The sequence below is a fragment of the Podarcis gaigeae genome (assembly GCF_964106915.1).
Source record: "Podarcis gaigeae genome assembly, chromosome: 14".
Lineage (NCBI taxonomy): Eukaryota > Metazoa > Chordata > Lepidosauria > Squamata > Lacertidae > Podarcis > Podarcis gaigeae.
In genome coordinates this window covers 38,588,126-38,601,216 of record NC_139690.1, presented here as the reverse complement: position 1 = coordinate 38,601,216, position 13,091 = coordinate 38,588,126, and the positions used below count along the sequence as shown (strand labels likewise).

Sequence of the window (13,091 nt, the reverse complement as noted above, 5' to 3'; positions counted from 1 at the left end):
TTGGATGGGGGACCACATGTTGCAATTCCTGCAGAGGGTTGGATTAGATGACCCTTAGGGTACCTACCGATTCTATGACTCTATTTGAGTGTGGTGGTGGGTGGCAGTAGCATTGTGTCCTGCTCGTGAACTTTCTAGAAGCTTCTAGGTGTGATTTGGGATCCTAAAAGACCTTTGGTAAGACCTGGTAGTTTTTCACGCACCAGGGGTGTGGCGCCTTTTACTACAAAAGAATTTTTACACGTTCCCTCTTCGTAAATCAAGAGCGCTCATTATGCCTTTGCACTTTTATCATACCGACTAGACCACATATATTGCAAATGGAGATTTTTATTACTTTATAAGAGTGCCTGTATAAAAAAAAGATCAGAGTCAGGAGATTTCTCACCTCATTTTTTTTTAATTGGTTTTCCATTCAGGGGGTCAAACAGGTTTAAGGCCAACAGGCAAATAATCATAACCATTCTAAATCCCCCTGAAAAGGGGAAAGAAACTAAAGAAACACAAACATTTCTTATCATTCACATTAAGAAAAGATCAAACAGTACCCCACTTGAGTGGCTAAAACTCTCCTGTGTGTTAGAAATATCTGTGGGGAGAGGAAGGTTATACCACCCCCTCTGCCACATCCCAATCCCCTCTATATCAGTGATCTCCAAACTTTTCAGACCTGGGACACACTTTTAATCCAAATATGTATTTGGGGACCATTTATCCCCCCCATTCTCTCTCCTCCCCATCGCTATTTTTATCTTGATCATGCGGCTGTTTCAACCCATCCTTTCATCAGGACCCAAACCAATATGGAGTCCTAACCCACCAATTGAAGACCACCAAGCATGGAGGAAACCTTGGGCCCTCCAGACATCATTGAACTCCAACTCTCATCATCCCTCACTGTTGGCCAAGCTGGCTGGGGCTGATGGGAATAAGAGTCCAACAACCTCTGGAAGACCCCCAAGTCCTCTGTCTCTGCTCCACAGTGGATAAGGTCTGCAGCGAGAATTGCTTCCTTGTGCATTTCAAAACTCCTTCTGCAGATCTTTGCCATGGAGAACACCCAGTCTTGGTGACAGGATTGTAAGATCCCACTCTCCCTTCAATTTAGGAAGCCTTTAACATCCGGGCGGAGCTAGTGATTCCATTTATTCAATTTGTGTTCTGAGGGATTCAATTTAAAACAGAACAATTAGTTTGGAATGATCACTTGAAGTAGCCGTGTATACATTTCAAAAATATGTCTTCTTCTTTTTTTAATGTTGCCATTTCACTTGATAACATATCACCCAGGTTTATAACCGCACTTATATAACCACACACCAAATGTAGGCTGTTATAAAGCACAGGAAGGTGATTTGTTATTCATTGAAAAGTGATTTCACACCAATTTGTAGCACCATTTTTCTGTGAATTCCCTACATACACATATTTGGAAAGCCTGGGAGCCCCAAAAGACACATGGTTGGTGCTGACACAACACATTATATTCCTAAATAAGGAATATACCCATCCTTTAAAATGTGGACTGGTCCCACAAAGGAACATGAGAAACCTATTAAACCATAAAAGCGAAAAAAACCACACAACTACATACCCCAGTTTTGTATTAAGCCATCTACAAATAACTCTGGACTCAAAAGACCTCAATTAACCCCATTACTTCATTGAGTAAATACTCCCCCAGCACAGAGTGAGTTCAATTTCATTCTTTTAAGAAATCAAAATGTGTAAGAAGAGGAGAAACCAGCAAAAAATAAAAATAAAAAATGGTTTAAACCGATTGTTCCATTGGTTTAAAGGGCAGAGCGCCATGAATTGTATTTCTGAAAATGACTTAGGGCTCTCTAATGGAATTCTAAGTACTCTCACCAAACGACAATTCCCGGAATTTCTTGGCTGAAGCTGCAAACAGTTAAATTAGCTCACCGCTGATTTAGGTTTGTTTGTAGTGAGGTGGAAATGGCAAGTTCTAAATGATTTCCTTTCAGAGGACTGATTCATGGGTGGTGAATCAGTGTCAAATCGTGCCTACAGTTGTGCAGTGCACACACGTGCAGGGCCTACTCAAGCGATCAACACAAAAATGCCATAAAGTGAGCATTTAAATGGAAGGCTGTGGAGCGTTATCTCTTGAGACGTGATTCCCTGGATCCTGGAAATGCCCTCTCTTGTAATGTCCTGGGGGTCAGAACACGGCACCCAAGTGCAGCTCACCTGGGCAAGCCACCATTTTATATTGCCCACAATCCACTGCTGTGATGGTACACTGGGGAAGCGTGGGAAGTTGCTGCTGCTATAACCACCAGGGTGAACCCACTGATGTCAAAAAAAGCCACCCAAGGGACCCTAGGTCAGGAACCCCTCCAGACCCGGAGACAACCCTGCTCTCCGTTCCACTTTAAACAGTCATAGCTCCCCCCAAAGATTCCTGGGAACTGTAGTTTGTTAAGGGTGCTTAGAGGAGACACCCCCTCCCTAGCAGGGAGATACAATTCTCAGAGTGGTTTAACAACCAATCCCTCTTCCCAGGGAACTCTGGGAACCGTAGCTCTGTTAGAGGAATTGGGGGGTGTCTCCTGACAACTCCCAGCACCCTGAACAAACTACAGCTCCCAGGATTCTTTGGGGCAAGCCATGACTGCTAAGTGGCCTGATGCTGCTATAAACATATAGGAGAGATGGAGCCTCTGAGAGACATGATAGACCTGTGGCAAATTGCACATGTCAGAGGTGTCTTTCCTTATTAGAAACAGCTATAGAATATTTCCCAGCTTCTTACAGCTGCCCTGTAATTGCATACGTGTACCTAGTATTTGCTTTGAACTGAGGGCAAACCCCTTTCATTCTTCCATTAACGTGGCATTTGGGTTCCCTGCAGCCTCCTGTTGTTTATTGGGCTGTCATGTAGACGGTTGTGCCGTGTGTTTGTTCGCGAGTGCATTTAAGCGCTGCTATAAAAGTGGTTTATTCTAAGAACAGTGCATTCTCAGAATATCTCCTTAATTACAAAATCAATAGCGCTGTCACTACTTTTATAGCACAAGTTAAATTTATACGCACCCTTGACAAGTGAATATAATCCCTCTGACTGCCTGTTTGACTTTGCGACGTTCAGGTGCTTTCTGATTATGATGCGAAATCTTTGCCATGGCCAACTTTTTTTAAAAAAACAAAACACAAAGGAAATCACACAATGCACAGTTCTGATACCTTGCCCTGGGCTGGAGAGGGCCACCCCCCAAATATTGTGGCAGAGGAAAGAAATGGCTAGTTTTGGTTAAGCAAAGCCGCGATGTCTTTCTCGACCTCTCGATTGCTCAGTTCATTCAAACTGTAGTATTTGTGAACAATCTTCTCGGGGGTGACAGCCACCACCCTTAGCCCATGGGTGTCTTCTCCCAGCTGGCACCCTATGGCAGACGAAATAACCATTTCGATATTTTTGTAGGAGCCACCAGCATTTCGGTGGTAGTGCCCGGAAAACACTGCTTTGACACCTGTTTAAAAGGGGGGAGAAAAAAACCCAGTAAACAACAACGAACCAACAGAATTCGAAACATCAATTATAGAGGAAAGCACAAGAAAAAATATTAAGTAAAATATAAGAAGTTGTATTTATTTATTTACTTATTTATCTCATTAAATATATATATACACTGCTTTATTGTAAAGAGAAAAAATCAAAGCAGTTTACTCAACGATGAAACAATAAAATCATTGATAAGAAGAATTAATAACAACTGAAGACTTTCTCAAAAGGTTAAAACAACAATAGACTAAAAACAGATCTAACCTCACATCAACTTTCTAAACATCTAGGTAGGCGTGTCTAAACAAAAATGTTTTTAGCAGGCGCCAAAAGGAGTGCAGTGAAGGTGTGTGCGTGTTATCAAGAGTCAGGGAGTTCCAAAGTTTTGAGTTTAGATCTTACAAAAAAAAATCAGTATCAAAGCAACCACTATAAAGCCTCCTTTTCCATGTAAAGTTTCTGAAGGGATGGGCCTCCACAGATAATCTTAATAATCGGGCACATTCACAAATGAGATGTTATCTTATGATACCCTCCCCCCCAAAAATCCCATTTAGGGCAGCTGACTTATGCCTTACTGGGTCGGTGGACACATTTGCAATGCTGAGAAAGTGACGTGGGTGCCAGTCACAAAATGGCTTCCCTGGGGGCATGGCCTAACGGAAAAGAGCTGCTGTGGGGACATGGCAGAATGGCTGCTACATCTTAAAAAGCAGGAAAAGGGATGGGAACACAAAATAGTACAGGCCTGCCCCACATCAATGGAGGAAAAGGCCGCTGTATTCAGTCCCTCAAAGTCTCCTTTGTGGGCTTCAAATCCTGGCATGAAATATGGTCATACTTAAGGAGGCAATATGCAGTGAAACCAGAAACTGGGCAGGAAGAGGAAACAGTCTCCGATGCATTGCAGATTTCTGAGGGGATATTTACTGAAACCTTTCGAGAGCACCATAGGCGTCACTGGCATTTATGCTGGCTTCCGCAGGCACTGAACTGGCAACCACTGATTTAGGGCTTTACTTTAAGGCCTTTTAAAATTTTTTACACGTAAGATTATTCCCTTAATTTCATTTGTTGACCAAAGGAAGGTTGAAAAGAATAAGTTAATTCAGAGCGAAGTGTTGCACAAGATAATATGCATTATGTCAATTTAGGCAATATCCTTACGGCTTTGTTTACGAGTGCCAATAAAAACGGCATGTAATTTAAGCATGAATACACACTTCTTTTTTTTTTACAGTTAATTGTTACTAATGCAAACTGATTTCGGTTTAATAGAAATTGCTTGGGATGCATTGCCATTTTGAGACAGGGAATTAAGGGGAAAAAACAGCAGCATCTCATAAACAGGCTGAGCTCCTGAAACAAAAGCTTTTGGCTGCATGGCTGTAACCAATTTCCTTGGCCTTGATTTCAATCCTATGCTCTTCCATGAGGCTGGAAGGCAGCGGTACCTTTATCAGATGTTCAGCAAGGTCATTCTTCTTGTTTTTGTTATTATTGAGGGTCCTATCCAATATAGAACTAAGTTCAAGTCTCTTAGTGGCATACCTGCTCCACTTGCAAAATGTTTTGCGCCAAAGGAACGCCATTCCACAAGAATTATGAGTGGAGATCTGCCCCCAATATTGTATTTCATCAATAAAAACCAAATAAGGCAATAGCTCTTGAAGCTTGTATTGGAGAGCTGTTGTATGCCACTATTCATCATCCTCAGCCCCAAAAATCACAATACACAGAGTGGCTTTTCTACAAAAGGGAGATATGGGCAGTGAGCTACATCATAACATGGTTCATAATAATTTACATACACCATGGGAATGGTGTTTCTAGGACCAAGGTGAAACTGTGAGGCTCCCTTGTTATTTTTGCTATTGGATGCTGTATGTTGCTTAAGTACGGTAATCTTATATTCACAGTATTGACGTGAGTTTCTTTTGCAGGTTATTATATCTGCTATTGTTTTGCTAAGTTATTATGGAATGGTTTTTGCCACAGTGATCCATGCGACGGTCATCTCCAGGCTTGACTACTGTAATTCGCTCTACGCGGGGCTGCCCTTGAAGCTGTCCCAGAAACTCCAGCGGGTACAGAATGCTGCAGCGAGGCTCCTCACGGGGTCTCTGCCATGGGAGCATATTCACCCAGTGCTTTTCAAGCTGCACTGGCTCCCGGTGGAGTACAGAGTCAGATTTAAGGTGCTGCTTTTGACCTTTAAAGCCCTTCACGGCCTAGGACCCTCGTACCTCCGGGACCGCCTCTCCCGGTATGCCCCACGGAGAGCCTCAAGGTCCATAAATAACAACACCCTAGTGGTCCCGGGCCCTAAGGAAGTTAGATTGGCTTCGACCAGAGCCAGGGCCTTTTCAACTCTGGCTCCGGCCTGGTGGAACGCTCTGCCTCATGAGACCAGGGCCCTGCAGGATCTGATTTCTTTCCGCAGGGCCTGTAAGACAGAGTTGTTCCGCCTGGCCTTTGGCTTGGAGCCAGTTTGATTCCCTCCCTCCCTCTCTCTCTCTCTCTCTCTCTCTCTCTCTCTCTGTCTTTCCCCCCCTTCTTTTCCTTCTCCTCCTGCAATGAGGCTACATTTTAATATTTTAATGTTCCATTATTTTAATTGTTGTGTTTTATTTTTGTTTTTAAGTTTGTAATCATTCATCTTGTTTTTATTATTGCTTGTAAGCCGCTCTGAGCCCAGCCTTGGCTGGGGAGGGCGGGATATAAATAAAAAATTATTATTATTATTATTATTACTGATTTTTGGGAACGTAGTCCTGTTCTCTGCTTTGAGCATTTTGTGTGTGTGCAGAAAAGCGGTATACAAAATAATAATAATGAATGAACAAATGAACAAATGAATGAATAAAAATACGTAAGAAGCATTTGTGTGACATTGTTGCACAATGGATTGGCCACTGTGCAGTGCAATGGGCTTCCATTAGCATGAGTCTACAGACCTATCAGGCAACTCATGTCAGGCAACTCATGAGCAAGTAATCCCCAGAACTCCTTTACTACCAGCAGCTAGGAAGCCACAGTATATGAGGTCTCCCTCTTGAGGCTTCCAGTTGATAAAAACAACACAGGTCTCTGCTTCTTCTAGTTCCCCTCCTTGCTCCCCAAGCTTGACCTTGGCTTGCTTGGACTATACTGAGCTTTGAACGTGGCTTTCTAGATCAGGCATAGGCAAACTCCGGCCCTCCAGATGTTTGGGACTACAATTCCCATCATCCCTAGCTAACAGGACCAGTGGTCAGGGATGATGGGAATTGTAGTCCCAAACATCTGGAGGGCCGGAGTTTGCCTATGCCTGTTCTAGATGAAATGTTTCAGCAAAAGGCTTTTACCTCTTTGGACCAAAAGCCCCAACCCCAAGGACATACTCTGGAGCACAGCTATGATGGGGACAGATTCTTGCCCTGGAGAGCCACCACCAATCAAAAGTAGGAGAGTTGCTAAAAGACACCTCTGTTCCCCTCACAGAGCTACAATTCCCAGAGGGGTTAAACCAGTGAACTCTGTGGAGGGGAGTAGGGGCCTCAGCAGCCTCAACATATTACAATTCCTAGGATTTTTTGGGTGAAGCCACACGATTTAAAGTGGGACAACAGTACTTTAAATGTATGGTGCAGATGGAGCCTTGGTTTAAGACTGGGATTAATGAAGGGAGGCAGTCCTGCCTAACCCAAGTCATTTAGGTAGGATTGCCATTTAGGTAGGAATTTCCCAGGAAATGGTGTCTGGACAAAAATTGCTGAAATGTCTGGGAAGATCCGGATGCATTGCAACCCATGTCAGTAGTGTAGATTTTGGTGAAGTTATTAATATTGCAGTTGTTGTATAAGAGATGATGATGATGACTGGAATGTAACTGAAATGAATACTACCGTATTTTGGAATGCAGAAATAAAGAAAACCATCAAACCATTAATTCTAGGATGCGGAGGGCCACCTAAATTATATAATTCAGTATTTGAAGGCTTGGTATTATTAATTGTATTATAAATTGGTATTGTTATATAGAGGCTATTATTGGATTCTAATTGAAAACTAATAAAAATTATTATTTTTTAAAAAGCTCCAATTTTGCCTTAATATGGCAACCCTAATTTAGGGCTTATAGGTATTAACGGGCTCTTTGAACTGAGCCTGGCCCTTTGAACTGAAGCCATTGCAGCTAAAAAGACCACCACTGGACTCATATACGCCATAAAGCTGATCTCAGTCAACACTTTGCTTGCTGCCAATCTAACGTCCAATTCAATTTTTGCCAAATGCCACATTTCCTTCAGGTTCCCAATAACACTGTCAACTCCCCTAACGAGCTCGCTTTTATTGCGACGGCTTCTTAATTATTAGTGACTCCACTTACTGAAGACTGAGCGAGACAGGCCACTCATAATGATGCCGTTTGACAAAAGAGGTGTGTGTGTGTGTAGAATCACTTTCATTTCCTGATGGTTTAATTGTGTGTGAGAGAGAAAGACAGAATGACTGCCAGACAACCGAACGTTCACATCCCGACATCAAAGTGACTTCCCCTCCAATTTATTTATTTAAAAGCATTTCCAAACTGCTTAACATTTAAATATCCTGGCAGCGTATGGAACAACAAACATTAACAGGGTAAAATGGTAGCAAAAAAGCAGAGAGAAAAATAGAAATCTAGTAATAACAGGGTTCAGTCTTACGGGTCAGGAAAAGTCTGACTTATTATATGTTGAAATACTGCTCCCCCTCCCCACAAAAAGACCATTAAGTCTTGAGTGGGTGTTGCCAGTCTGCACATCTGTAATTTTCAGAAAGCGTCTGTGGATGCCAATCATAAAATTGCTGCCATGAGCGTGAGGTATAAAACAAAATGGCTGCCATATCTAAAAATGACAGGATCACAAAATGGTGCTGACATGCCCTCCATCAATGGAAAAAAGGCACCTGAATCGGACACCTCCACTTGCTCACAGGGAGAATCTCTGTGTACCTCTCCTCTGTTCACAATGGGAGGATGGGTGTCCAATCCTGGCATCCAACGAAATGTCTGCATGCTTAAAGGGGGGCGTTCAATGTAAGAGAGGCCAAGTCAGTGCAAACAGAAACTCAGCAGGGACAACAAACAATCTAATGTGGATTTTCATGGGGATATTTACTGAGACCTTTTCTGGGTGACTTAGGAGGTACTGGTAGGCATATTGACACATGTGGGTGCCAGGATGATGACCCGTTTGAGCGGAAAATTACAAAAGTGCAGCACTTGTCACTGTTGTCAGTGCCCTCCACTTAGAGGAAAGGAGCTTGCACAGCCTTCTTTAGAGCACAATAACTTATTCACTGTGAGGTGCGTCTGCCTCCATCATTAACTGATTTTCGGGAGAAATTTTTAAAAACATTCCTGTTTACTCAGGCATTTCATGGCCGTAGAACAGGGCAACCCTGGGACTGGCGAATGAGAGCATATTTCAAACCATTTTCAGAATGTCTTAATGGTGTTCTGCCAAAGGTTTTGTTTGCCAAAGGCAGCGGTTCTCTTGGATTAGAGAGCAATAAGAACACTTATGGGTGAAGGCTGTGGGTTTCGTTGGTTACACAGCAAGCATTAGACATTGACATGCATAACACACACACACACACACACACACACACACACACACACACTAGACTAGACAAAGAAAACTACTTATCCTTGCACCCAACTAGAATGAAACCCATTTCAGACTGCTTCAATCTTATGTTCCATTTGCTGTTGGAGCAGGGCTGGCCAAGGCCATTTTACCATTTGAGGCAAAAACTGCCTCCACCTGCTGTTCCACCTGAGGCAACTAGAGGCCAGGGAAACCCTGGTGCACTGAAAGCAGTGGGGGAGAGAAAAGGAGGCTGGAGAGGGAACAGGACGACAGAGCCAAAGCTGGTCTTGAATGGGGTAACTGTGCCCCTGAAGGACCAGGTGCGCAGCCTGGGAGTCATTCTGGACTCACAGCTGTCCATGAAGGCGCAGGTCAATTCTGTGTCCAGGGCAGCTGTCTACCAACTCCACCTGGTACGCAGGCTGAGACCCTACCTGCCCGCGGACTGTCTCACCAGAGTGGTGCATGCTCTAGTTATCTCTCGCTTGGACTACTGCAATGCGCTCTACGTGGGGCTACCTTTGAAGGTGACCCGGAAACTACAATTAATCCAGAATGTGGCAGCTAGACTGGTGACTGGGAGCGGCTGCCAAGAACATATAACACAGGTCTTGAAAGACCTACATTGGCTCCCAGTACGTTTCCGAGCACAATTCAAAGGGTTGGTGCTGACCTTTTAAGCCCTAAACGGTCTCGGTCCAGTATACCTGAAGGAGCATCTCCACCTCCATCGTTCTGCCCGGACACTGAGGTCCAGCACCGAGGGCCTTCTGGCAGTTCCCTTGCTGCAAGAAGTCAAGTTACAGGGAACCAGGCAGAGGGCCTTCTCGGTAGTGGCACCCGCCCTGTGGAACGCCCTCCCACCAGATGTCAAAGAGAAAAACAACTACCAGACTTTTAGAAGACATCTGAAGGCAGCCCTGTTTAGGGAAGCTTTTAATGTTTAATAGGTTATTGTATTTTAATATTCTGTTGGAAGCTGCCCAGAGTGGCTGGGGAAACCCAGCCAGATGGGCGGGGTATAAATAATAAATAAATTATTGTTGTTGTTATTATTACAAGAGCAGGATCCAGCGAGCGGCACACACCTCCTCAGAGCTGCATCTGCTCCCCCTCCCAGCTGACCTCAGCCTGCTGCGTGAGGTGACTGCTTCTTCCAGAGAACCCTTAGACATGACAGCAAATGATCCTTCTGGGAGCTGACTGATGCAGAGCATCCTCTTGAGATCTCCTTGTCTATTCTGAGTTCTGCCTGACAGTGTCTCCAGCACCCATATGTATAGCCTGTATCCTGCTGAGTCAGCTTACTGGCGTATTGCTCATCTTTCATGTATGTTGCACAGTGCTGGATTTACATATAAGCCGAACAAGCTATAGCTTAGGGCCCCACTCTCTTGAGGGCCCCCCAAAAAATTGAAGGAAAAAAACAACTGGATGTACATTTCCAAAATATAAGATAAAAAACAAATACAGTGGTACCTCGGGTTACATACGCTTCAGGTTACATACGCTTCAGGTTACAGACTACGCTATCCCAGAAATAGTAGGTCGGGTTAAGAACTTTGCTTCAGGATGAGAACAGAAATCTTGCTCTGGCAGTGCAGCAGCAGCAGGAGGCCCCATTAGCTAAAGTGGTGCTTCAGGTTAAGAAGAGTTTCAGGTTAAGAACGGACCTCCGGAACGAATTAAGTACTTAACCCGAGGTACCACAGTAAAATAAAACCTACATACAGTTAGAGCTTAATAATTATTTCACTATTAATATACTTCTTCTTAATTGTACTTCCTATTAATATACTTCCATTACCACAATGGTGGACTTCAATCTGGTTTTGGATGATGTATTGATATATCACCCAGCCCTAGTCCCCAGAACCCTCCCATAGCAACCAAAGGGACGAATCATGAAACTGCAGCGGCAGGTCTCTTGACTCTGTACCTCAAGGTCACAGCGTGAGATGTCACTCAGCTGGTGTCTATGAGATAACCACCTGTTAACCAGGAGTCTACAGTGGTACTTCGTGTTACAGACGCTTCAGGTTACAGACTCTTCAGGTTACAGACTCCACTAACCCAGAAATAGTACCTTGGGTTAAGAACTTTGCTTCAGGCTGAGAACAGAAATCACGTGGTGGCGGTGTGGTGGCAGCAGGAGGCCCCATTAGTTAAAGTGGTACCTCAGGTTAAGAATGGACCTCCAGAATGAATTAAGTTCTTAACCCGAGGTCCCACTGTACTATGCATTCCCATAGTAAGTGCTGAGTTCAACATAGTTAACCCTTTCAGGACTCAAGCCCACACTATTGCAACTATAAGCAAATGCTAAGGCCAGGCTTGTGTCTGATCACCTTGGAGGGCAATAAAAAGGGCTAACTGCTCTGCATCATTCTTAATCTCAATGAGATACAAAGATTTGCCAGGCAAGTTCCATAGCCAACGGTAACTATTTCCAAAAAGTGTTGTGAATGTGTTTGCTTCCCTGGGTTCCTTGGATGAAGGGTGGGATGTAAATTCAATGACGACAAGTAATAAATTTATATTGATTATTGGTAGTCTCCCCCTTCACTTTTGATGGCATGTACAGGGAAGTCTCATTTTCTTATATATCCCAAGGGAACTCAAGTGCCACTTGGGGTTTTTTTCCAGACACATGACACATGACCTATTTTTTATATCCCTACTCTGTGGCATGTTTTTCAGGCTTGCCTGGGCAAAAAAGGAGACACTGCCATTGATTCAAACAGAGGAAGCACAAAGCAGCAGAAAAGAAAAGGGGGAAAAGACAATCAGCTGAAGCTGTGAGCGAAAGATCCACTTGATTTTCAAACTCCGGTGGAGTCCTTGCTGCTGAAGCGGCTTGCCCTATTTTGCTTCCTGATCAAAATGAAATATTCTTTATTTAGTATAGCTCCTCAAACTTTGCCTACCTGGGATGAAAGTTGCATCTATAATTCAGTGTAATAAATTTCAAAAAGTGACTCAGTGCTGCGCTTCCAAGTTGAGCAGGAAAGTCAAAATCTTTGGCAGGAACGTTCAGAATATTTTAAAATTATATTCCAGCAAATATAAAAGTAGGTCCTAATGAAGAAAACACACTGAAAAGTTGAAAGTAGCTACAATAACTGGTAAAGGATTGCATCCAACTAACTTCCCCCCAGAAATCCATAGGTCTAAGTTAGCAGTGACTGTTAATGAGTTTACTCTGAATACAACTACAACCCAAGATGTTTTTATGGTTGCCTGGTGACAAGTGAATGCTTCTCTGGTGGAATAATATTCGGCTCAGTAATTTGAGTTTCCTCCACAATTAACTGAGAAAAATGATGCACAACTTTTTTTTAAGCTTGGAAACCAGCGCCTTGGGTCTTTAATCTGTGAATTGGCTCTTTAATGCTGCCAGGCAAACTGGATGACAGTGACAGGCAGGCAGCAGTGTGGTATCTTGCCTTTTGTTAGTTGTGTGTCATGAGTCTTGACCATGGGTAGGCAAACTAAGGCCCGGGGGCCGGATCTGGCCCAATCACCTTTTAAATCCGGGAATCTGCGGATGGTCCGGGAATCAGCGTGATTTACATGGGTAGAATGTGTGCTTTTATTTAAAATGCATCTCTGGGTTATTTGTGGGACATAAAAATTCGTTCACCCCCCGCTCCCAAATATGGTCTGGCCCCCCACAAGCCTGAGGGACAGTGGACCAGCCCCATGCTGGAAATGTTTGCTGACCCCTGGTCTTGACCTCCTGGCCCCTGATTGGCTGTGCCAAGGGTGGGCCAAGGATAGCAATCTGGGGTGAAGAAGAAGCAGGAACCAGGAAACACAGCACTCACCAGTGACCAGGTCTAAAGAGCAAGTCAGGATCATAGGGTGAACTAGGAGGCAGAGTCAAGATCAACTGATAACCAAGGACATAGGAACATGCCAGAGCACAGTAAGACCTTGCT

At 43.8% G+C, this 13,091-nt stretch overlaps 1 protein-coding gene across 1 annotated transcript in view; it reads right to left on the bottom strand.

Moving 5' to 3' along the window:
• Window positions 1–380: 380 nt before the first annotated feature.
• CPPED1 (calcineurin like phosphoesterase domain containing 1) overlaps window positions 381–13,091 on the bottom strand; it is a 74,604-nt gene continuing 61,893 nt past the window's right edge. Inside the window, exon 4 of the mRNA XM_083711791.1 lies at window positions 381–3,497. Coding sequence (XP_083567917.1) covers window positions 3,268–3,497 — 230 coding nt within the window. The 3' untranslated portion in view covers window positions 381–3,267. The remainder of the gene's footprint in view (window positions 3,498–13,091) is intronic.